This window comes from Rhinopithecus roxellana, chromosome 6 (assembly GCF_007565055.1).
Source record: "Rhinopithecus roxellana isolate Shanxi Qingling chromosome 6, ASM756505v1, whole genome shotgun sequence".
Classification (NCBI taxonomy): domain Eukaryota; kingdom Metazoa; phylum Chordata; class Mammalia; order Primates; family Cercopithecidae; genus Rhinopithecus; species Rhinopithecus roxellana.
Genome location: NC_044554.1, coordinates 128,453,031 through 128,479,971, shown reverse-complemented (window position 1 = coordinate 128,479,971; position 26,941 = coordinate 128,453,031). Strand labels below are relative to the sequence as shown.

The window sequence follows — 26,941 nt, the reverse complement described above, 5'->3', positions numbered from 1 at the left end:
AATCTTAGTTAACCAAAATCTCTAACTTACCAGAAATTTCTTCAGTTTCAATTTCACCAATCCATTGTTTCCATTGGCACATCTAGTCTCTCTCTCTCTCTACAATTCTTGAAACTTCAGCCCTATTTTAACATACCAACTCTAAAAGTTTTATTTGCCCCACACATTCATTAAAATTATCTCTCATTTATAAAATATGGGCTAAAATCATGATACATTTACTTGGGGAGAGAAATATTCATCGACAGAGCTCAATACTGTACTTCATAAGCTGAAGTAATGTAACTAGTGGTATAACACAGGAAACAATAATGACAGCATTATATTCACATTGCTCAGCTACATACACAAAGAGAAGCCTGCATAATATCAAATGGATAAATAAAGCAGAAGTCTAAACTGGTTTTTAACACAGTTAAAGCTGGTTTTCATTTTCTCTTTACAATTCATCCTGTATTTTTAATATAGGGAATTTCAAGGTATTATGGGGGTCATTACTTCTTATTAAATATTTTATTGATACTGTTTGCTATCTCTGTTTACCCTTTCCTACTTTTAAATCCAGCAATAGGATTAGAACAATTATTGCTTTCACCAAATTCTGAAATACCTGAAAAATACATACAGTTAAGAGCACTCTGCAGCCAAACTGACTGGATTTATATCTCAGCTCCGCCATGTCCTAGCTGTATGATTTTAAGCGAGTTATTTAATCTCTCTGTGTCTCATTTATCTTATTTGTAAAATGGGGATAAAATACTGCCTACCTCATAGGTATACTGGTGAGGATTACATGAATTCATGTTTGTAACTACTTAGAACAGTGCCTTACACACAGTAGTGTTGTGTATGTGTTTGTTAAATATAAGAAAAATATGTAACCATGTATAATATTAAATGGGCAGTCATTAAAGAAGCTATAATCAAGAAAGCAGGTAATTATTCTAATTTGAGCGGAGTTTTACTATTTTCCATCAAGTACTGTACATTTCAAACTGCCAAAGATAATCAGTTCAAATTTAAAAGCACAAACACATTTCTGGGCCAAATAAACAATCTGTACACTATCAATACCATATCTATCTCTGATCATGAGGAAGTCAAAGACTGACAAGCAGCTTAGTAGAGCCTGATGTATGTGAAATGGACTCCAGTTGGGCAGCTTTAAGGACGTTATTTAACTTTTTGGAAACTCCGTTTCCAGATTTGGGCAAATGGGTATAAATATTACCTAAATGTCTTAAGATATTACTTCAAATTACATTACATAAGACATATATAAAGAGTTAGTATGTAGTAGAAGATATTTAATAGAAGTTATTATAATTGCAATTGACCATAATTCTATTTTGCTAATATTCCTCTTTATATATTATACCATACATTATAGACCACTGCCTCTCACCATTCTAGCAGTATAATTAAGAATATTTATCTTCCCTATTCACTTTTGTTAAGATGTCAAACATAATCAATGTCTGACCTTGTCTTGGACTGAGATTTAATAACATTGGTGAAAGAGATCCTTCATGGATATTTATGAATGCAAATGTGACACATAACGTCCTTTCATTAGTAGTTACTTACGTTATTAAAAGTTTTACAGAACTTAGATAAACTATCCTGGAAAATAATAATCTTATCATAGATGTTTTCTGTGTAATAAATGTTTCAATTTATAGCACCTTTTATGAGAACATACAAAAATCTCAATATATGCTATTTTATAAATCTTTTCATCATATCTCCATATTAGATCACAGCAAATATTAATGCCCAGTTTTATTTTAGAAAAATATGAGAATAAAGATTTATGACTTGCCCTCCTAAACATGCCAAGAGGGGAATTCACATAATTTCTCACTTTTCTGAAGGAAGCCTTTGCCACCAGTACTGAGAACGCTATAAAATTAAGTACTGGAAGCTAAAATTGCTAAATATTCTATAAGCCATGAAAAAAATGCTTACCCGCTCCCATTCCTGGAAAATGCATTAACTAATGTTCCTCAAATATTTTTCCTTGGATTAGGCAGAAACAGTTCAAACCCAGAGAAGACACATAGCTTTCACATGGAATATTGGCTATTAAAGTGTGCACTGCTGGAAAGTAATTAAACCACACTGTACCCTCACTTAGGTGAGATTATAAAAACCTAGAAAAGAGTCCTTCAAGGAAAATGTGTCAAAACCATTTAAATTAATTTAGCACATCAAACTTCACTCTATTTATTGTGGAATTGTTGCAGTTATTTTAACATTTAAAATAAGTAACTGATAAATTGAATTTGTTTTGGAATCCCCCACAAACTTTTCCTCAAATCCATTATAAAACACCAATACCAACTATGGAAAGGCTCATGCTAGAAAATTTAAAAACATTATTAAGGGAAATTTTTTTTAAGCAAATACAGAAATCAGTGCAATGCAATCACACTGATCTGGGTGAAGAAGAGCCCAGAGTAAAAGAAAATCATGTGTAACAGGATATCTCTAGTACAGCCAGAAGAAGAGGGATATAAGAGGGAATTAGGAGTGTGAGAAGTTTGACAGTTCTTAGACTTATTGATGACCCTGCCTGGTTCCAGGCTGATAGAGCTAAACCCTAAAGTATCCTTCTGATAAATATTACATTATTTTCCCCAAATTTTTGCTCCTAAAAAGAATTTTTTTTATTTTTATATATACAGATATATATATACACATACACTTATATGTCTATAAATGTACTTCTAACCCCCAAAGAACAACATGATAGATCGTATTTTAACAGGAATGAAGGTAATAGATGGGAATTTTGTAAACGTGTAAATCAGCATTATGATTATATCATTAATATTAATGTACCACCACAGAAAAATGTTGATAACCTTGCTGTAAATGTAAATCTAAGCCAAAAATAAGTCCTTCCTCACTTGCTCCCCTCAAAAAATTACAGCAGCTCTAACAATAAGACTGTTGATTAATTTATATTTCAATCTGGGAATGGTTACCTAGTTCTGTGGCAGCAGCAGATTTCAAAATATCACTGTTAGTCTATCATATTTCTAGAAATCTTTATTTTATAAATGTGTATCAAATGTATATGTTATAATCTATGGAATATAATTTGGTTTGAGGAATTATTATTATTTTATGACATAAACAATTACATAATAAAAAGTAAATAATAAAACATATAACTTTATAAAATAAAATGTAGGCCGGTGTGGTGGCTCACGCCTGTAATCCCAGCACTTTGGGAAGTGGGCGGATCATGAGGTCAAGAGATCAAGACCATCCTGGCCAACATGGTGAAACCCTGTCTCTACTAAAAATACAAAAAAAAAATTAGCTGGGTGTGGTGGCAAGCGCTTGTAGTCCCAGTTACTCAGGAGGCTGACGCAGGAGAACAGCTTGAACCCGGGAGGTGGAGGCTGCAGTGAGTCGAGATCATGCCACTGCGCACCAGCCTGACCACAGACGAGACCCCGTCTCAAAAAACAAAACAAAACAAGAAACATATAACATATAATCATAAAACATATACTTTATTAGATGATTATGCATTGTTTTCCTACTTTTTTGATTCAGAAATGTCACATCATCTAATAATTCAATGATTTAGATTTAATTTCTATACATTTTCCCCAAAACACAGGCAAAACTTTCTTTTCCTTCAAGGAAAATTATTTGTTAAACTGAAAGTAATGAAGACTAAGTTCTCCATTAAATGGAGAAATAAGGCAACCTAGCAAGTAACAATGAAGATTTCCCATTTCCTGAAACCCTGACCTAGTGGGCTCAGTGCAAGAGATGAAAGGACCAGAAACCTCCATCTCTGTTCTGTTTTGAGTTACTCCTCTGGCAGCCTTCTTGGCAGCTTCAATTGCCTAAAAGGTTTATTGTTTCTTGGAAAAAATATATTTCATAATTACTAAGTGTCATGGTAACCTAAGATTTGACACTTTCCGACTGGCACTGTAATGGAAAGAGAGCCATCCTCTACTACTCTGTGACCTTGACCAAGTCACTGCATATCTTTGAGGCTTGGTTTTCCTCATCCATGAACCAAGATGAAAACATTTGACCTGCCTTGTTCTAGGGATTTCTGAAAGGATCAAATAAAGTAGCACCATGAAATGTGCTATGATATAACAAGTGTTAAACAAATGAGGTGCCACTAATAGTTGCAAGAATAATACTGATTACCTAATTAAATTAAATATACTTAACTGTAGTGGGGCCTTCTGAAACTCTCTCGCTTAAACAACTTCTGTTCTCCTGTAGCAACTCCAAAACAATACTAGGATTTATTCCTTCCCTATTATTTAGGGAAAAGTCTTCATGGCCTAATGGCTAAAGTATCTCATTACTATTTCTCACCATGTGCTTGAAGGCCACTTTGCCTACTTAACAATAAACATCATTTCTAATTAGATGTATGAAGTACCTAAAATAAAAATGGCAATAACTTCCAGTAACAATTCACATACACACACACACACACAAACATGCACTCCACTTAAAAGAAATATAAACATTTTTTTAAAATCACTTAAATCTATAGGGCCTTAATACCTGAAGATAGCAATAAGAAAGGTGATTGTATGAGTAAACTGTACCAAAGCCAACAATAAGACATTCTCAAGTTGTGCTTGAAATTCTTTAAACAAGGTGGCCTTTTTAGCGAATTAAGATAAAGGTGTGAAACATTTGAGGGACAGGGCATTTGGCTGGCATTCTGCCACATTCTGCACCAGACAATTTCAGTTGCTGCTATTTGTCTCGTATGTTTTTTATTCTTCCTCTAGGGAAGTCAAAGCCTTTTCACTTGCAGGCAAATTTTACTGTAGCTCTGGTAACTACTTTACAAGGTGATAAGCATTCACAAGAGGCTTTTATTAGGCCAGTAGCTAAGGCAAAAACTACATGCACATATTTAAGCAACATGTGTGAAATGAAAGACTTTAAACATATATGAGTTCCAGGTTAGCACACTAAAACTGCTTATCTAATGAAAAGGCTGGGGATAAGAGGAAGGAGCATTTTTAAATAGTCTAAAACGCAATTATAAAATTGTATATTTTCTTTGCCTTCAACTCAACATATCAGGTTGTTTAATTACCTATATCATTTCCTGCATTTGCTAACCCATTGCTCTATTTTGCCCATTTGCCCAAAGTGTTTCCCTCTATCATTTTCCCAACTGACTTTGCAAGAGTACACTGTGCTTTTACCATGTTTCTTCTACTCAGCTGCACACACAGTGCGCCAAAGAAGTAAACAGTACAAACTCTATGGTGCACGCAAACTACGAGAGCAACTAAGCATTCAAATATGAGAATATAAATTAAGACACAAGGTTTAACAGTACTACGCTAATTGAAGAGGAAAAAAAGACAATCAGAAAGGCAGTCAACTGGCTGAGTGTGGTGCCACACACCTGAAGTCCTAGCTACTCTGAGGGCTGAGGTGGGAGGATCTCTTGAGCCCAGAAGTTTGAGGGTACAGTGAGCCATGAGAAGGCAGGTCTTGGTCCCAGACAGACCTGGATAAGGAAAGAGAAAAGAAACAGCCCAGGAAAAGACAAGAATAAGGAACCAATGTAAACTTCCAGGGCCCAGAGAGACAGAGCAAAGAGCTCCAATGATGGGCAATGGAAAAGAAATGTGGGGAAACAGACCATTTGTCATTGTACTAGGCTACTTTTTACAGACCACGAAGTAAAATATAATCAGTGATATTCGAGTCTCTTTCTATGATCTGCAAGTTAATATCATAAATCTAACAAAATAAACTCTCCTTGGTTTATAAAGACACAGTGATTTTCCTGATAACTCAACTTTCCCTGATCTGTTCGCTCAACTATAAGCTTACTGAGAATGGGTTCCATCTTATATTTATTCCCAAAAGTTGGTCACAGTGTCTAGTATATTAGCAGATAACAAAATAAATGCTTCCTTAATTCTACAGCACAGAGCCAAGAGGTAAGAAATGGACTTGGCCAGCACAGAAGCCTTTCTCAGTTTATCACTGATAGGCACATCCCATAAGGAGGTCAGAGTTTCCCAAAATAAAGTCATGATATAATTAGAAATCAGAGAGAAGCAACAGTAGAACCTCAAAAAGAAAGTACAGCTGACCCTTGAACAACACAGGTTTGAACTGCAGGAGTCCACTATACATGTATTTTCTTCCTCCTCTGCCACTCCTGAGACAGCAAGACCAACCTCCCCTCTTCCTCCTCCTCTTCACCCTACTCACAGTGAAGATGACAAGAATGAAGACCTTTATGATGATTCACTTCCACTTAATGAATAGGAAGTATAGTTCCTCTTCCCTAAGTTTTTCTTAATTACATTTTTTCCCCTAGCTTGCTTTATTGTAAGAATATAGTATATAAAACATATACCATACAAAGTATGTGTTAATAGACTGTTTACGTCATCAGTAAGACTTCCAGTCAACAGCAGGCTATTAGTAGTTTAAGTTTTGGGGGAGTCAAAACTTATACACAGATTTCCAACAGTGCACGGGGGTCAGTGCCCCTAACTCCCATGTTGTAAGGTGTCAACTGTATTATGAAAAGACAACCTACAGAATGGGAAAAAATATTTGCAAATCATATATATCTGGTAAAAGGCTTCTACCTAGGCTATATAAAGAACTCTTACCATTCAACAATAAAAAGACAAATAATATGACTTAAAAATAAACAAAATATCTGAATAGACGTTTATCCAGTGAAAACATACAAATGGCCAATAAGTACATGAAAATATGCTCAACATCATTCATTAGCCATCAGGTAAATGTAAATCAAAACCACAATGAGATACTATATCACACTCACTAGGATGACTATAATTTAAAAAAAACAACAACAGTAACAATTAGTGTTACCAGGACATGGAGAAATGAGAACCCTTGTACACAGCTGGTAAGACTATGAAATGGAGCAAATCCCTTTGAAAAACTGTGTGGCAGTTCCTCGAATGGTTAAACATAGGGCTGCCATATAACCTAGCAATTCTACTACTAGGTATACACTCAATGAAATGAAAATACATGTTTACACAAAAGCCTGTTCACAAATGTTCACAGCAGCATTATTCATAATATCCAAAAAGCAAACACAACATAAATGTCCATCAATCGATGAACAGATAAATAAAATGTGGGATAGTCATACAATGGGATATTATTCAACAATAAAAATGAATGAAGTAATGATATCTGCTCCAACATAAATAAGTCTTGAAAACATAAAAGAAACCAGTCACAAAACCTACCTATTTTAAAATTTCATTTATATGAAACACCCAGAGTAGGCAAATCTATAGAGATAGAAAGTAACTTGGGCTTGAGTAACTTGGGCTAGGGGAAGGAGGATTTGGGGGAAATAGTGAGTAACTGCTAATGGATACAGAGGTTTCTTTTGGGGTGATGAAAATGTTCTAAAATTATGGCAATGGTTGTACAATTGTGTGGATATGTTAAAAGCCATTGAATCATAAACTTTAGGTTAATGCTATGATATATGAATTATATCTCAATAAAGATTTTATTTTAAAAATAGTTTCTCTGGGGTGATGGAAAAGCTTTAGAAATAGACAGTGGTGATGGTTTCACAACATCATAAATATAATTAACACCACTAAATTGTACAGTTGTAAATGGTTAAAACGGAAAATTTTGTTATATATATTTTAACACAATATTTTTTAAAAAGTACAGAATGGAAAATATATATGTATATGTATAATACACACATATATGTATATTAGCTTACTTTCCCCTGCTTTAATAATGAATGAATTCTTTCTCCAATAGACTCACTGTGTCCAGAGTAGGAAAACCTCGGATCTAAAACGTTTAATAAGTCCAGACATACATAAGGGGAAAGTATTAACATGACTTTGGGAAATTTATTGAAATAAATCAATCAGTAAAAAAAAAAAAATCTGTAAAAGATATCAAAACATCTTTAAACACTACTGAACATTCTGTTTTCAATGTTATAATTTATAAATTTGGTATCTGTAGTTCTTTAACCTACCTTAACACTGTTTTTGACAAATGATGTTTGTTAATTGTTTTGCTATTTCATGTTGTGAGGAAATTAATTGACTGTTACAATTCAGGTTTTAACAAATTGCATTTGTACTATCCTTTGCTAATTATGCTGTGCTTAGATTTTGCATAACAATTCACACATTTAATCTCCTACTTTAATTTCAAAGCAACTTATTTGTAAGTATGCAAATGTATATAAACTTCATCCTGCACCACCAGACCAAAACTGATTGTGTTGTTTCTAAACCAATTTTAGACACATACTTACACAGAAATTCACACTCATGTGAATAAACTAAAAGTAACATTTAAATACACACCACCTTCTTCGGGTTTCAATACGAATGTAAATACATATATATACATAGAGGCCAAACAAAACGTAGTGCATGGAGTGTAAAATGCACGTGCTTTACAATAAATATTTCTACACAAATATTTTCTAATACACTTAAAATTATTATCTTAATATGATTATATTTTGAACATATAGTACTTTAATGGGATTTAAAGCAAGTCTACTATGACAGAACAGTAAATACTCTACCACAGTTCCATTTTATACAAAATAAAGCATCAAAATCAGAAACTGGAAAAATTAAAATGTCAAGCAATAGTAACTTTCTCATCAAACAAGCTGATTTTAGAGAAATAAATACAGAATTTCAAATCTTTGATTATTCAAATTTATTTTATTTTTAGTTGACAATCATGAGAAATTACTTGAAAATTATGGTTCTTTTAGGCTCATTACAAAACAGTATTAATCCTTTAATCCTTCTAGAAATTGTCCTGACCCTTTTCATAAGATGGCGCCAAAAGCGAAGAAGGAAGTTCCTGCCCCTCCTGCAGCTGAAGCCAAAGCGAAGGCTTTGAAGGCCAAGAAGGCAGTGTTGAAAGGTGTCCACACCCACCAAAAAAAAAAAAAATCCGTACGTCACCCACCTTCCAGCAGCCCAAGACACTGCAACTCCGGAAGCAGTCCAAATACCCTCCAAAGAGCGCCCCCAGGAGAAACAAGCTTAACCACTATACTATCATCAAGTTTCCGCTGACCACTGAGTTGGCCATGAAGAAGACAGAAGACAACAACACACTTGTGTTCATTGTGGATGTTAAAGCCAACAAGCACCAGATCACAGTCTGTGAAGGAACTCTTATGACACTGATGTGGTCAAGGTCAACACCTGATTCGACCTGATGGAGAGAAGAAGGCCTATATTCAACTGGCTCCTGATTACAATGCTTTAGATGTTGCCAACAAAATTGGGATCATCTAAACTGAGTCCAGCTAGCTAATTCTAAATATATGTATATCTTTTCACCAGAAAAAAGAAAAGGAAGGGAGGGAGGGAGGGAGGGAGGGAGGGAGGGAGGGAGGGAGGAAGGAAGGAAGGAAGGAAGGAAGGAAGGAAGGAAGGAAGGAAGGAAGGAAGGAAGGAAGGAAGGAAGGAAGGAAGGAAGGAATCGTCCCTAATCCAAGTCACCACCATCTCTCACCTGGATTACTTTTTTTTTGCTTTAGGCACTTCCTACCCTTTCTCCCTTCCAGGTACCAGTGAGGTCTTTTAAAAAACCCAAACATGCCAGCGCGGTGGCTCACATCTGTAATCCCAGTACTTTGGGAGGCCGAAGTGGGCGGATCACCTGAGGTCGGGAGTTCAAGACCAGCCTGACCAATATGGAGGAACCCTATCACTACTAAAAATACAAAATTAGGCGTGGTGGTGCATGCTTGTAATCCCAGCTACTCCGGAGGCTGAGGCAGGAGAATCGCTTGAACACAGGAGGTGGAGGTTGCAGTAAGCCAAGATCCTACCATTGCACTTGAGCATGGGTGACAGAGTGAGACTTCGTCTCAAAAAGAAAAGAAAAGAAAAGAAAAAAAAAAGAAAAGAAAAGAAAAGAAAAAAACCTAAACATAACCTCTGCTTAAAAATCCTTCAATAATTTCCCATTGTGCTTTAAAACAAGATTCAAACTACCAAGCCTTCTATGCTCTGACCTCTTCACTCCTTGACTCTTCATCCCGTTTTTTACTCCCCTCTCTACTTTGTGGTAGGTACTAGTCCTCTTTCAGTTCTTCTCCTAATCCCAAACTGTTTCTGCCTCGGGGCTTTTGCACATGTTAGATCCTCCACTTGGAACACTTTCTTTCACTCTTTACCTAGATAACTCTGACTCACACTTCAGGTTTTAGCTCAAATATCACTTCCTTTGAGAGGCCTCCCTAACGTGTCATATTAAATTAGTTCTCTCTTGTAATCCTTCTATAACATCCTTTTCTTTCTTTCATATCACTCATTGCTGTAAGTAAATATGTATGCAGGTGTATATGCATGTGTATATATGTATGTATGTATATATGTACACATATGTATGTGTATGTGTGTATATATATGATGTTTGTTAACTGCTTTGATATTTCATGCTTTGAGGAAGCTGACTATTACAATTAAGGTTTCCAAAATTGCATTTCTACTATCCTTTGCTAATTATGCTGTTCTTAGATTCTATATATAATATATAGTTAATATATTTTTATTTGTTTCATATTTATATTTTATATTAATATTTTACATATTATATATATTAAAATATGCATATTTTTAGAATATAAAATATATATAATCTAAGCACAGCATAATTAGCAAAGATAGTAGAAATTCAGTTTATATATAATACATATTTTACATAGAATATATATATTTTTTATATATAATATACATATAAAACATTTTATAATATATAAAATATAAAATGTCTGGCTCTTCCACTAGGTAGTAAGATTAGCAAAGACAGAAATCATGTCTGCCTTGGTTGCCACTGCACAGCCAACACTGTGTAACATTTGGCACAGAACGGACACTTTTAAAGAATTTGCTGAACCGATTAACCCATAACCCATTCCTAGGCCCTGTAAGCCACCATTGTAACAGTTTCTTTTTTACCTTTCCAGATATGAAATATTTAAACAGGAAAGAGTTCAAGTATAAACATATCTTTATATTCAAATATGAACAATATATTTTAGTATATTTTTGTAGAACAAGTTTTTATGCCTGAATTAAACCTAATAAAAATTGTTTTAGAAAGTTAATAAAATAGAAGTAACGGCGGTGGGGGGGGGGGGGGGGCGCGGAGCAAGATGGCCGAATAGGAACAGCTCCAGTCTCCAACTCCCAGCGCGAGCGACACAGAAGACCGGTGATTTCTGCATTTTTACCTGCGGTACTGGGGTCATCTCACTAGGAAGTGCCGGACAATCGGTGCTAGTCAGCTGCTGTAGCCTGACCAGTGAGAGCTGAAGCAGGGCGAGGCATCGCCTCACCTGGAACGCGCAACGGGGAAGGGAATCCCTTTTCCTAGCCAGGGAAACTGAGACACACAACACCTGGAAAATCGGGTAACTCCCACCCCAATACCGCACTTTAAGCAAACGGGCACACCAGAAGAATATATCCCTCACCTGGCCGGGAGGGTCCCATGCCCACGGAGCCTCCCTCATTGTTAACACAGCAGTCTGCCGCGATCTAACGGCAAGGCAGCAGCGAGGCTGGGCGAGGGGCGCCCGCCATTGCTGAGGCTTAAGTAGGTAAACAAAGCTGCTGGGAAGCTCGAACTGGGTGGAGCTCACAGCAGCTCAAGGAAACCTGCCTGTCTCTATAGACTCCACCTCTGGGGGCAGGGCTCAGCTAAAAAACAACAGGGGAAGCAGCAGAGGCCTGAGCAGACGCGAACGACTCTGTCTGACAGCTTTGAAGAGAGTAGTGGATCTCCCAACACGGAGGTTGAGATCTGAGAACGGACAGACTGCCTGCTCAAGTGGGTCACTGACCCCTGAGTAGCCTCACTGGGAGACATCCCCCACTAGGGGCAGTCTGACACCCCACACCTCACAGGGTGGAGTACACCCCTGAGAGGAAGCTTCCAAAGTAAGAATCAGACAGGTACACTCGCTGTTCAGCAATATTCTATCTTCTGTAACCTCTGCTGCTGATACCCAGGCAAACAGGGTCTGGAGTGGACCTCAAGCAATCTCCAACAGACCTATAGCTGAGGGTCCTGACTGTCAGAAGGAAAACTATCAAACAGGAAGGACACCTATACCAAAACCCCATCAGTACGTCACCATCATCAAAGACCAGAGACAGATAAAACTACAAAGATGGGGAAAAAGCAGGGCGGAAAAGCTGGAAATTCAAAAAATAAGAGCGCATCTCCCCCTGCAAAGGAGCACAGCCCATCGCCAGCAATGGATCGAAGCTGGTCAGAAAATGACTTTGACGAGATGAGAGAAGAAGGCTTCAGTCCATCAAACTTCTCAGAGCTAAAGGAGGAATTACGTACCCAGCACAAAGAAACTAAAAATCTTGAAAAAAGAGTGGAAGAATTGACAGCTAGACTAATTAATGCAGAGAAGGTCATAAACGAAATGACAGAGATGAAAACCATGACACGAGAAATACGTGACAAATGCACAAGCTTCAGTAACCGACTCAATCAACTGGAAGAAAGAGTATCAGCGATTGAGGATCAAATGAATGAAATGAAGCGAGAAGAGAAACCAAAAGAAAAAAGAAGAAAAAGAAATGAACAAAGCCTGCAAGAAGTATGGCATTATGTAAAAAGACCAAATCTACGTCTGATTGGGGTGCCTGAAAGTGAGGGGGAAAATGGAACCAAGTTGGAAAACACTCTTCAGGATATCATCCAGGAGAACTTCCCCAACCTAGTAGGGCAGGCCAACATTCAAATTCAGGAAATACAGAGAATGCCACAAAGATACTCCTCCAGAAGAGCAACTCCAAGACACATAATTGCCAGATTCACCAAAGTTGAAATGAAGGAAAAAATCTTAAGGGCAGCCAGAGAGAAAGGTCGGGTTACCCACAAAGGGAAGCCCATCAGACTAACAGCAGATCTCTCGGCAGAAACTCTACAAGCCAGAAGAGAGTGGGGGCCAATATTCAACGTTCTTAAAGAAAAGAATTTTAAACCCAGAATTTCATATCCAGCCAAACTAAGTTTTATAAGTGAAGGAGAAATAAAATCCTTTACAGATAAGCAAATGCTTAGAGAGTTTGTCACCACCAGGCCTGCCTTACAAGAGACCCTGAAGGAAGCCCTAAACATGGAAAGGAACAACCGGTACCAGCCATTGCAAAAACATGCCAAAATGTAAAGACCATCGAAGCTAGGAAGAAACTGCATCAACTAACGAGCAAAATAACCAGTTAATATCATAATGGCAGGATCAAGTTCACACATAACAATATTAACCTTAAATGTAAATGGACTAAATGCTCCAATTAAAAGACACAGACTGGCAAACTGGATAAAGAGTCAAGACCCATCAGTCTGCTGTATTCAGGAGACCCATCTCACATGCAGAGACATACATAGGCTCAAAATAAAGGGATGGAGGAAGATCTACCAAGCAAATGGAGAACAAAAAAAAGCAGGGGTTGCAATCCTAGTCTCTGATAAAACAGACTTTAAACCATCAAAGATCAAGAGAGACAAAGAAGGCCATTACATAATGGTAAAGGCATCAATTCAACAGGAAGAGCTAACTATCCTAAATATATATGCACCCAATACAGGAGCACCCAGATTCATAAAGCAAGTCCTTAGAGACTTACAAAGAGACTTAGACTCCCATACAATAATAATGGGAGACTTCAACACTCCACTGTCAACATTAGACAGATCAACGAGACAGAAAGTTAACAAGGATATCCAGGAATTGAACTCATCTCTGCACCAAGCAGACCTAATAGACATCTATAGAACTCTCCACCCCAAATCAACACAATATACATTCTTCTCAGCACCACATCGCACTTATTCCAAAATTGACCACATAATTGGAAGTAAAGCACTCCTCAGCAAATGTAAAAGAACAGAAATTATAACAAACTGTCTCTCAGACCACAGTGCAATCAAACTAGAACTCAGGACTAAGAAACTCAATCAAAACCGCTCAACTACATGGAAACTGAACAATCTGCTCCTGAATGACTACTGGGTACATAATGAAATGCAGGCAGAAATAAAGATGTTCTTTGAAACCAATGAGAACAAAGATACAACATACCAGAATCTCTGGGACACATTTAAAGCAGTGTGTAGAGGGAAATTTATAGCACTAAATGCCCACAAGAGAAAGCAGGAAAGATCTAAAATGGACACTCTAACATCACAATTAAAAGAACTAGAAAGGCAAGAACAAACACATTCAAAAGCTAGCAGAAGGCAAGAAATAACTAAGATCAGAGCAGAGCTGAAGGAGATAGAGACACAAAAAACCCTCCAAAAAATCAATGAATCCAGGAGTTGGTTTTTTGAAAAGATCAACAAAATTGACAGACCGCTAGCAAGACTAATAAAGAAGAAAAGAGAGAGGAATCAAATAGATGCAATAAAAAATGATAAAGGGGATATCACCACCGACCCCACAGAAATACAAACTACCATCAGAGAATACTATAAACACCTCTACGCAAATCAACTAGAAAATCTAGAAGAAATGGATAATTTCCTGGACACTTACACTCTCCCAAGACTAAACCAGGAAGAAGTTGAATCCCTGAATAGACCAATAGCAGGCTCTGAAATTGAGGCAACAATTAATAGCCTACCGACCAAAAAGAGTCCAGGACCAGATGGATTCACAGCTGAATTCTACCAGAGGTACAAGGAGGAGCTGCTACCATGCCTTCTGAAACTATTCCAATCAATAGAAAAAGAGGGAATCCTCCCTAACTCATTTTATGAGGCCAACATCATCCTGATACCAAAGCCTGGCAGAGACACAACAAAAAAAGAGAATTTTAGACCAATATCCCTGATGAACATCGATGCAAAAATCCTCAATAAAATACGGGCAAACCGGATTCAGCAGCACATCAAAAAGCTTATCCACCATGATCAAGTGGGCTTCATCCCTGGGATGCAAGGCTGGTTCAACATTCGCAAATCAATAAACATAATCCAGCATATAAACAGAACCAAAGTCAAGAACCACATGATTATCTCAATAGATGCAGAAAAGGCTTTTGACAAAATTCAACAGCCCTTCATGCTAAAAACGCTCAATAAATTCGGTATTGATGGAACGTACTTCAAAATAATAAGAGCTATTTATGACAAACCCACAGCTAATATCATACTGAATGGGCAAAAACTGGAAAAATTCCCTTTGAAAACTGGCACAAGACAGGGATGCCCTCTCTCACCACTCCTATTCAACATAGTGTTGGAAGTTCTGGCTAGGGCAATCAGGCAAGAGAAAGAAATCAAGGGTATTCAGATAGGAAAAGAAGAAGTCAAATTGTCCCTGTTTGCAGATGACGTGATTATATATTTAGAAAACCCCATTGTCTCAGCCCAAAATCTCCTTAAGCTGATAAGCAACTTCAGCAAAGTCTCAGAATACAAAATTAATGTGCAAAAATCACAAGCATTCTTATACACCAGTAACAGACAAGCAGAGAGCCAAATCAGGAATGAACTTCCATTCACAATTGCTTCAAAGAGAATAAAATACCTAGGAATCCAACTTACAAGGGATGTAAAGGACCTCTTCAAGGAGAACTACAAACCACTGCTCAGTGAAATCAAAGAGGACACAAACAAATGGAAGAACATACCATGCTCATGGATAGGAATAATTAATATCGTGAAAATGGCCATACTGCCCAAGGTTATTTATAGATTCAATGCCATCCCCATCAAGCTACCAATGAGTTTCTTCACACAGTTGGAAAAAACTGCTTTAAAGTTCATATGGATCCAAAAAAGAGCCCGCATTGCCAAGACAATCCTAAGTCAAAAGGACAAAGCTGGAGGCGTCACGCTACCTGACTTCAAACTATACTACAAGGCTACAGTAACCAAAACAGCATGGTACTGGTACCAAAACAGAGATATAGACCAATGGAACAGAACAGAGTCCTCAGAAATAATACCACACATCTACAGCCATCTGATCTTTGACAAACCTGAGAGAAACAAGAAATGGGGAAAGGATTCCCTATTTAATAAATGGTGTTGGGAAAATTGGCTAGCCATAAGTAGAAAGCTGAAACTGGATCCTTTCCTTACTCCTTATACGAAGATTAATTCAAGATGGATTAGAGACTTAAATGTTAGACCTAATACCATAAAAACCCTAGAAGAAAATCTAGGTAGTACCATTCAGGACATAGGCATGGGCGAGGACTTCATGTCTAAAACACCAAAAGCAACGGCAGCAAAAGCCAAAATTGACAAATGGGATCTCATTAAACTAAGGAGCTTCTGCACAGCAAAAGAAACTACCATCAGAGTGAACAAGCAACCTACAGAATGGGAGAAAATTTTTGCAATCTACTTATCCGACAAAGGGCTAATATCCAGAATCTACAAAGAACTCAAACAAACATACAAGAAAAAAACAACCCCATCAAAAAGTGGGCAAAGGATATGAACAGACATTTCTCAAAAGAAGACATTCATACAGCCAACAGACACATGAAAAAATGCTCATCATCACTTGCCATCAGAGAAATGCAAATCAAAACCACAATGAGATACCATCTCACACCAGTTAGAATGGCAATCATTAAAAAAATCAGGAAACAACAGTTGTTGGAGAGGATGTGGAGAAATAGGAACACTTTTACACTGTTGGTGGGATTGTAAACTAGTTCAACCATTATGGAAAACAGTATGGCAATTCCTCAAGGATCTAGAACTAGATGTACCATATGACCCAGCCATCCCACTACTGGGTATATACCCAAAGGATTATAAATTATTCTACTACAAAGACACATGCACACGTATGTTTATTGCGGCACTATTCACAATAGCAAAGACTTGGAATCAACCCAAATGTCCATCTGTGACAGACTGGATTAAGAAAATGTGGCACATATACACCATGGAATACTATGCAGCCATTAAAAAGGATGAGTTTGCATCCTTTGTAGGGACATGGATGCAGCTAGAAACCATCGTTCTTAGCAAACTATCACAAGAAGAGAAAACCAAACACCGCATGTTCTCACTCATAGGTGGGAACTGAACAATGAGATCACTTGGACTCGGGAAGGGGAACATCACACACTGGGGCCTATCATGGGGAGGGGGGAGGGGGGAGGGAATGCATTGGGGAGTTATACATGATATAAATGATGAATTGATGGGTGCTGACGAGTTGATGGGTGCAGCACACCAACATGGCACAAATATACATATGTAACAAACCTGCACGTTATGCACATGTACCCTAGAACTTAAAGTATAATAAAAAATAAAAAAATAAAAAAAAATAGAAGTAACAGAAGGGTCTTAATAATCATCAAAATATAGTAAAAACGACTGAAAACTTGACTAGAAAAAGTAAAGGTGACACAGAAGGAAGTCAATACTATGTAAACCTTCAACATATCAACAAGCATTTACTAAACATCTATTATGTACAAAGCCCTGTGTTGTACCATGGAACTGTCTCACATCAGTATTCATTTAAAAATAATATTTATGAAAATTTTTCAGAGGCAGTTGATAAGAAATATTTTTTCAACACTATAACTATAAAATGATTGATTTTATTACACTAAAAATAAAAAATATTTTATTTAGTAGTAAAAAATAACTTTATTTTGTCATTTTACAAAGATGTTCTATTTTTAGTAAGTTGACTTAAAGCCTTTTACTTAATAGCCAAGTTTTACAAGGATGAAGAAATGCAGGTTTTTCTCTGCTCTTATACTAATTGTAGTTAACTGAAAAGTCTACCGTTGTTTTCAGCAAGTCAACGGTTTATGTTTGTTTAAGTTATTGTTGGTTCAGTAAACAGATAGGACCTCAACTGTCATATCTAATCATGTTTCAATTCATTACATTACAGTGTTTTTAATTTTTAATTTTATTTTATTATTTATTTATTTATTTGAGGCATTGTCTCGCTCTGTCACCCACGCTGGAGTGCAGTGGTGCGATCTCGGCTCACTGCAAACTCTGCCTCCTGGGTTCACGCCATTCTCCTGCCTCAGCCTCCCGAGTAGGTGGGACTACAGGTGCACACCACCATGCCCAGCTAATTTTTTACATTTTTAGGAGAGACGGGGTTTCACCGTGTTAGCCAGATGGTCTTGATCTCCTGACCTTGTGATCTGCCCACCTCGGCCTCCCAAAGTGCTCGGATTACAGGCGTGAGCCACTGCGCCCGGCCACAGTCTTTTTTTTATTTTTATTTTTTAAAACTATGTTTTCCTTGCTCTTTAAAGGAATCCAAAGTTCTTCTAGTAAGTTAAGCACCTAGAGAAACTTTATCAAGACTTATTCCCTGAATTACTGCCACACCATACAAAACAGAAGCTTATAACCTGAAGAAGTTTATGTAACTGCACAACTGCTCACTGCCATGCTATTAGCTATGTTAATGGTTTTGTCAAATAAATTGAAATTTAAAAAAAAAAGTCTAAAAGTCAGGCTTTGCAAGAATTTAAAGAAAAAATGAATTCCTAATTTAACATTAACTGAAGAAAACTTTAAACTTATTCCCACAAAGGGCAGACATGAATTCTCACAATACATCCTGGGAGGTGATTGCAAACATTATATAGGTTTGGACCCAAATACTGGAATTCTTTACTCATTAAAATTTACAAGTGATAAAACAGATTTGGATTAAAAGAAAAAAGGAGAAAGGAAGAAACAAAGAAAAGCCAGTTTTCAAATTGTCTTCAATTCTGGTATCCACATGTCAAGACATAAACAGATAAGGTTTATGTCTTGGATAAGGTCCAAAGAAACTAAAATGATCACAAATCATTGATTGCTTTATGAGGTAAACTACAACCAAGGGCTATGACTTCTCCGTATGGAAAGGGCAATGCAAAAGGTAGATTAAAAGAGTATATAGTGTTATGAACAGTATGAACAGTATGTTATGAACTGTTTGAATTTGTTCACTAAATTTCAAAATTCTAGAAGAAAAGCAATACCAACTTATACTTGAAATAATTTAGGGCAAATAAAAGAATGTTTTAAGAAGTTGCTAGAAAGTTTGTCAATCTTCCCACAAAAAGTAGCATGAAGCTAAAATTATAGCAGTTTGAAGAAGGATTTAGTTGTTTTTTAAGTATTTATAGACAAAGTAATCTTGCAATTCAGTTTCGGTGGGGAGAGAAAACAGATAACTTTTTTTAAGGTTATCGCAAAGGATAGACATGAATTCTCACAATGCATCCTTGGAGGTGCCTGTAAATATTATATAGGTTTGGACCCAAATACTGAAATTCTTTACTCTTATTAAACTTTGCGATTGATAAATGAGATTTTGGTTAAAAGAGAAAGGGAGAAAGGAAGAAACAAAGAAAGAAAAGCCAGTTTCAAATGAAAGTGATAGCCTGCTGCTCAGAATTTCAAATCTGTCTCATGCCTTGAAAGTAGTAGCAATCCAGGGTTTCAAGAACTTTTAACAATCATGCTCCTATCTGAAGGGGAAAAAGGGTTCTCTGTATAGTAATTAGATGCTTAACAGTCTTGACTTATTTAAGCTGCCTTCCTATTTTCCCCATTGACACAGGTAGCAAGGATGCTGACTCAGATTTCTCTTCAGGCCTGCCTGGTTAATCTTCCTGTGCTCTCCTTTGTACAGACAAATAAGCAGAATCCGAATGTCTTCACAAGTTTCTCTAACTACTCAATAGCAAGCTGAGCCATTTCTTCTACTCTTCATGAATCTGTCATCATTACAAAGTGAAAAATCAAAGATCCCATAATTTCTCTGCAAAAAATAACTTGATTAGTATAAACTTACAATTTCCATTTTTAACATAATATCAGAAAATATTAAGTGCTTTTTGACCCTAATATAAATATCCGGATTTTCTAAAGTTTTTGCTTGATTAATTTGCTATGTTACCAGGAACATCAAACAGTTTCCTCGTGAAAAACAGATCTTGAAGAATCTATTTTAAGTTTGGAAAATATTTCTGACCAATTTTAGACAGCAAAGGTGCTGAGGTCAAACCACATTGCACAAGAGCAAATAATCCCTTACTTCAAAAAAAACACTTGTTAAGCTTGCTACCAAAACAAAACAAAACTATTTTATTTTGTTGAGAGTACCATGAAAAGGGCAGGTGTTAGCAACGAAGGAAAATGCCAAATCTCACCTAAGGCTATAGCAACTTACTGAAAATATGATACATTTCACAGGGACCAGGCAAGGTAATGACAGTGAGATATAATATTGACGGCATGATTAAACCTCAAATGCCTGCTGATGCAGCAGTTCATTACTAAATATTTACATGTACTCATCTGTGGTCTGTCGAATTAAAATCTTTTAACAAACCATGCTAATTTCTTACTTTAAAAACACATTAATCTAAGCTACTTAAAGTATACTTATGTAACAATTAAGTGACACTTAAAATGCTTTAAGTTTATAATTTGTTGTCCAGGTTTTGTGCCTGAATAATGGTGCTGAAAAGTAAAAATAATTTCTCATCCTTTTTCCTGAAATTTCTCCCTGTTCTTTCAAGAATCCAAACAACAGGATTTCATTCCCTGTGCCGAGCCTCCTTTCAATTTCCTCTTCCTACCTATGTCTCAGCTGAAAACTTAAGACCATTCACCCTACAGCCAATGGTTCCACCTTCTGCAGCTATCATCTAAATTCCAAATGCAGCCATGACAAGGCATCTGCACATGGCAGCTGTAACATAAACACTGGCACTTTACTGCTGAGAGGAAAGGTAGTGCCATTTTTTGAGCATCGGTACCCTCCCAGAGAGGATGACAGATGGCAACTCTGTCCTAGAGAAAATAGGAAAGCAAGAGAAACATAAACAGAAATGCCTACATACGACATCACTCGGTAGCCACAGCCCTAAAAGTATCCCAGAGAAAGGGCAAATTAGCGGTAAAGCTAAAGCAAAAAATTTTCCTGAACAGCATTTGGTTACAAGGACAAATAAAGTTCATTTATATTCATTGCTTAGTGGAAGATTTCTTTTACAACCATGTTATTTCGCAAAACTTTTCTATCAATGCAACAACTTAGTCCAATGACTTTGAACAATAGTCCATTAAACATCACCAGGTCCTGCTTGAACCAGTGGTTAGTGTCAAATACCACAGCAAGTTATCCAACTCAAATAGAGATGATTTAAATTTTATGACTTGATGAATACAGCAATGATTTATTTTTTGGCACTAAGGGCATAGGGAGAACAAGCCTCCGTTTTGTTTGTTTCATTTTCAGGTTCAGAGAGTCAGATCCCATGCTGGAAAAAATTTTACAAAATATACTAAATTCTTCCAATGCCTACACTAGTGGTTGGTCACACTAAACTTCTTTAAGAAATTGAATTAATTCTTTTAATAACTACTGTTTAATATTCTACAGACCGTTTTATCAATTCAAAAAAATTAAACCCTTTTATGTATTTAAGTGACATTCTTCTGTTAGCTTGACTTTAGAATACATTTTCTCAATTGATAACATGAAAAACTAGGTTATGCTGTTTGTTTTAAGGTGACTAGCAAGACAAAGTTTTAGTGACACTAAATTTTCCACTGCAGAATAATGACTAATATTTACTGACTTAGCATATGCAAGTGCCGGGCTAGGCCTCTGGCATGTATTATCTCATGTAATCTTCACAACAATCTGATAAAAGTTTAACTACTATAAATGATGCTATCTGCCCACATTCCACATTCTTAAGTTACTATGCACAAAAAGACAAAGTACCCAGCTTCAAGGAGACCAAATTTAGCAAAAACTTAGGCAAATCAAGCGAAAACAATCATTTTTTGATAGGTGAAAATATAAGCACAACTAACACTTTATAAATCTCAATGTACACTTTAAAATAATAGTACAACCACTGCTGTTCCCAAAAATCAATAAACTGTCATAGGTGAAATGAATCAAATAATACTGAGTTTTTCCCACTGATTTAGTTCTTCATTCCTGCTGTGGCAGTAGTCTGTTTTCTCCAGGCTTTTCATCCTACAATATGACTAAATGTTATGTGTTCTTGAGATTGAATAATGCACAAGATAAAACAAAATCCAAAGGTAAGAACTGGTGATAGGTAGAAACCTGAGGTTTCTGCTGGTGAGAAGGGGAAACTTCTATTGACTGAGCACCCACTGGGCTGGTATTTTAATTTACATAAGTTATTAGATCTAAACATCACAACAGCCCTACTGAGTCCATGTCATCATCCTTGTTTCACAGCTGAGAAAACTGAAGCCCAGAAAGGTTAATTAATTCACCAAAGTCTCAGCTGGCAAGCAGCAGAGCTGAGATTCAGCTCCAAGTGTCTGACTTAGTAGACAATGGGGTTTTCCCCTAAATTAATATATAGAAATTATACATAATTTGTAAGCTTAACTCCTTTCTCTCCAAAAGACGACAGGATTTGCAAAATTTAGCTTTAGAGAACCTATTGGGCAGGGGCATGGCCCAAGCCAAAGAAGGAAAACCCCTCTCAGAACAAGGTGGCCATGGCAGCTTCTGGAGAAGGAGTGGGGTCTTCGGGGAAACCAGAGGCCTGGTGACCTCTGGCGACCCAGCTTGTTTTCAGATTGTTTCCCATCACTGGGGAATGAAAGGTGGCCAGCTCAGCAGGAGGCCACTGGAAGCCAGGCTTCAGCTGTCAGAGATGCATTGGTAAAGGATGACATGTGTCTTCTGAATTGTGGAAAAGCTCAGAGAGATACAGTGACTGCCATCTCAACATGGACCAATGAGTCTGTTGATTCATATTTTCCCAGTCATTGGATATGAAGACATCAAGAAAGGACATTAGGATTCAGAGAGAATTCTTTCTGAAAGAAAAGAGTAAGACTTTGGAAGAAACATTTGTAGTAAATAAGATGAAGAAAAACATGTTCTGCAAAATGAAAACCAGTAAATAAGGGCTATCATGCACATCAGGAGGCTGCAGTGATGGAGATCATTTGAGGAGCACACTGGCATCAAATACATAAAGACGACTGAATCTTTGGAAGGAGTGAGTGAATACATGTAATCTAAGTAAGCAGAATTCCTCCTCCTATGCACAGAAGTAGAAACTCAGCAGGTGAAGAGTCATTTAAACCCACCTTCATCAAATTGGGAGGTGGAAAACTGAGCTGTGATCTGAAGACCCATGTTTTAGAATGAGAGCTAGTACTTACAAGAAAGAAATGCAGCAATTTCAAAACACAGCTGCAAAAATCCAAAGGGATTCTTCTGAGGAAGAAGACCTGATCAGCAGACACTTTCAAAAACTAAGTTTTTCAAGTCATAATATGCAACATTTATATTGGGAACTGCAGAGAGAAATGACTATTAAGAACGCTGAAAATTCTTACTACAACCAGGAAAGCCTTTGTCCCAAAAGAATGTGTTGAAGACACTGGGGAGGACAACACAAAACTGCATTTCATGCATTTTACTGCAGCATTCAAAAGACATCCCTCTTTCTCACCAAATGGTAAAGCTCTTTGTAAGAAGTACCACAGCTTCTCCTTTACCAGGAGATCTAAATATTTCATTAGGGAAAGCAATTCTCCAATCATGGACAGACAATGTTAGATTCATTCCTATGGATGTGCCTAATGATGACACAAACTTTCAGGAACACAACTCCTATAGCAGAAAATCTGTGGACGATACTTTCTGGGTGTTTCCAAGTCCTCCTCAATTCAGTGAGGCAGACTTTGGGGAAACTAAAACTATTGGGTCAAAATAATCAAAACTGCCTTGATAGAAATTAACTCTGAAGAAATTCACATTTAAGATGAGAATGTGGCTGGGTACGGTGGCTCACGCCTATAATCCCAGCACTTCAGGAGGCCGAAGTGGGTGGATCACCTGAGGTCAGGAGTTCAAGACCAGCCTGGCCAACATGGCGAAACCCTATCTCCCCTAAAAATACAAAAATTAGCTGGGTATGGTGGCACACCCCTGTAATCCAGCTACTTGGGAGGCTGAGGCAGGAGAATCACTTGAACCCAGGAGGTGGAGGTTGCAGCGAGCTGAAATCGTGCCATTGCACTACAGCCTGGGCAACAAGAGTGAAACTCTGTCTCAAAAAAAAAAACAAACAAACAAACAAAAAAAAGGCGGGGTGAGGATGTGGGATTTACCCCAGTGGTTTTCCAAGAAATGTGTACAACACACTAAAAGTAAGCTTGGATTAAAAATCTGCAGAAGTCTTCAGAGTATGTGTGTGTGTGTGTATCTGCACATATTATACCTTCAGAATTACCTTTAAATTATTACTACCTTTCCTTCTAATTTGATCCCATAATGGGTTATTTTTTGCCAAAATGTCTGCATCCTCAAGAGTGGCATGTTACCAATGTCAACTTTTCTCTTTGACCTTGCAACAATATTCATTTAAGGCATAATCACTCTTCATGGACAAATCATTGTCTATTAAACTGTAACTTATTTGATGTGTTCTTGAAATTTTTTTACATCATTGGTTTTGTGAGACGTAAGTATTTCATGACAGAAACTACTAAAATAATACCCTGTTCACACTATGTTTATTAAGTATAATTTGAGGACTATAAAATGTTATATTTGCTATGTAAAAATAGAATTCAAATTGAATGTGCTTTTTGGTACTGTAGTCTTAGACATTTCCTGAGCATTGCGGGAAATTGCAAAGCACTGTTAGTTAATGCACTTGGGGTTAAACACATTGTTTTATGTATGAAAAAATAAAGTTAGCCAGCATATTATTTTCCTGTAAAGACCACAAGATATATCATAAGGTGGTTAATGCAAATTAATGGAAATGATAGGTAACTATTAAGGTAAGAATGGAAAACAAGAGAGATCAAAAAAGCCTTTGAGGCAAGGCATTTTGTTTTAGCATGATATGGTGAAGGGCTTTATTTGAACAAAATTCCTTGTGATCTTGAATATTTATGATGAAACTTCGAATGTATAGTAAAGTTTATATACTTCTGAATATAATGAAGAATAACAGATCTTTCCAATTTACTTGGCTGAATGCTGAACAGGGAGAGAGGTTTAGCTCTGAAAGTAAAAGCACCAAAATATAGCTTAATTAAATAGAAAAGATAATTTCAAAAGTATTAAGCTTCTTATATTCATGAAATTCTTAAGGTTTCAAACCTAAAGACCTTAATTAAAATTTTAAAATCTTAATAATAAATAAAGGTTAGCTACAACACTAAGGCACAGGAAACAGAGAATCTCTGGGAACTAAGAGAAGATTCACATCCACACTAGGATAAATGTAACAGTTTAATTTGACCTGGCACACCCAAAATCATACCACAGGGGGCTCAAAGCTCTGAAATGTCGTGAGCTAACGAAGTCTCCTATGATTACAAAACTGGGAACAATATCTCAAAAGGAACTTAAGCCTATAGCCCTGCAGTAACTCTAAAATAACTTTGATAATAATGACATTGATCAAAAGTTTAAAAAAAGGGTGGTTGGGGGGAGAATAACCTTATACATACCTTGTAATTAAAGTACATACTGCTAATTCTTAACTATTTATAACAAAAAAATGAAAAGAGATTATATTCCTTTGAAAATCCAAGGAAATTAAAATCTCATGTTTATCTAAAAGAACCTGAAATTACACTCATATTTTCTTCTCTAAAGAGAGATGTTCATATTATGTGTGACACAAGTCTATAATCAATTTTAAAAATATGTGGGAAATCTGCCTTGGTGTATACTATCTAGATTCAAGATAGCTCAAAGCTACTAATACAAATGGACTATTTTAGACATATAAAATGCACAAGTATAAAAAGTCATATATTATTATAAATACTTAAAAGTTTAGTGACAGAGCTGAAAATAATATTTTGGGAGAATACCTAACTTCAATTGACATGACTGGCTAGTATTAAAAACTGGCCTGGGATATTTCTGTGCAATGTCTGGTGACACATTAGACAGTAAAGTCATAACTACCATATATTGCTAACGGTTTCTGTGTATCATTCATTTCATGTCATCATATTAATTCAAAACATGAGTAACATCTATTCTAACAAGGGACCACAATTATAATGTATGGAATTGAAGGAGGAATTCCTTCAATCAGGAATATGAAGTTTATATTGTTTGGCTCTGCTTACTAAGATAGCAACTGTCATGTCATTCACAGATATTCTCACTAAACCAATAAATAAGATCGGCAAAGGAAATGCATCAGTGAAGCACCCAAAATGTCAGGCTTCAGGGCATACTTAAAGCCTAGTGGTATCTTTGAAACTATACACCAAGACCACTGATGTCTTTCTGAGATTTAAATTGGCATTTAAATTGGCATTCAGCTGACTACCCAGAGGTTCTGGAGTTTCCAGCCAAATAAAGGACAAACATACCAACTGGGTATCGTGTGCTACTTGCTGCTGTTTTAAAAAAACAATACGAGATTACAACACTCTTTGTCCACAAAAATGCCTGACATTTCTGGCTTAAGACTTTTTGGGCCTAATAAATAACTCCATTACTTATGACAGAGGTTTCTTTCATTGATAAATAAGTAGTTCATCAGTTTACAGAATGTGTTATTTCACACAATTTAATATGAAACAACTAGCAGGTGGTACTATGAAGAACCATCAGTAGCAGGAATTGTTTCATAGATGACCAACTTAATCTACCTTTGGAACACTGCCACCCTTTATAAGGTTTTTCCATATAACACATTCAAAGTTTTAGTGCCCATCTACTCAGGGTGTTTATGAAATCCTCGTGCAACTTTAAACTTGACCTATCCCACTGAACTATATTTTATGGGACTGTGTTAAAACTGTTGTGTATTCATCCAGACCACATTCTTTAAGAGAACTTCCAGCCAGGATCATGAATGCAATT

General features: G+C 36.6%; 1 protein-coding gene across 4 annotated transcripts in view; it reads right to left on the bottom strand.

The window, feature by feature from the left end:
- The window catches only part of UMAD1 (UBAP1-MVB12-associated (UMA) domain containing 1), a 244,907-nt gene that overhangs the window by 128,081 nt on the left and 89,885 nt on the right, over positions 1–26,941 (bottom strand). The window contains exon 1 of one of the 4 annotated variants that reach the window (XM_030932063.1): positions 31–209. The exons of the other annotated variants lie outside the window; for them this stretch is intronic. Within the exon in view, the coding sequence (XP_030787923.1) occupies positions 31–82 (52 nt within the window). The 5' untranslated portion in view covers positions 83–209. Of the gene's footprint in view, positions 1–30; positions 210–26,941 lie in introns of those variants that run through there. 4 annotated transcript variants of the gene reach the window in all.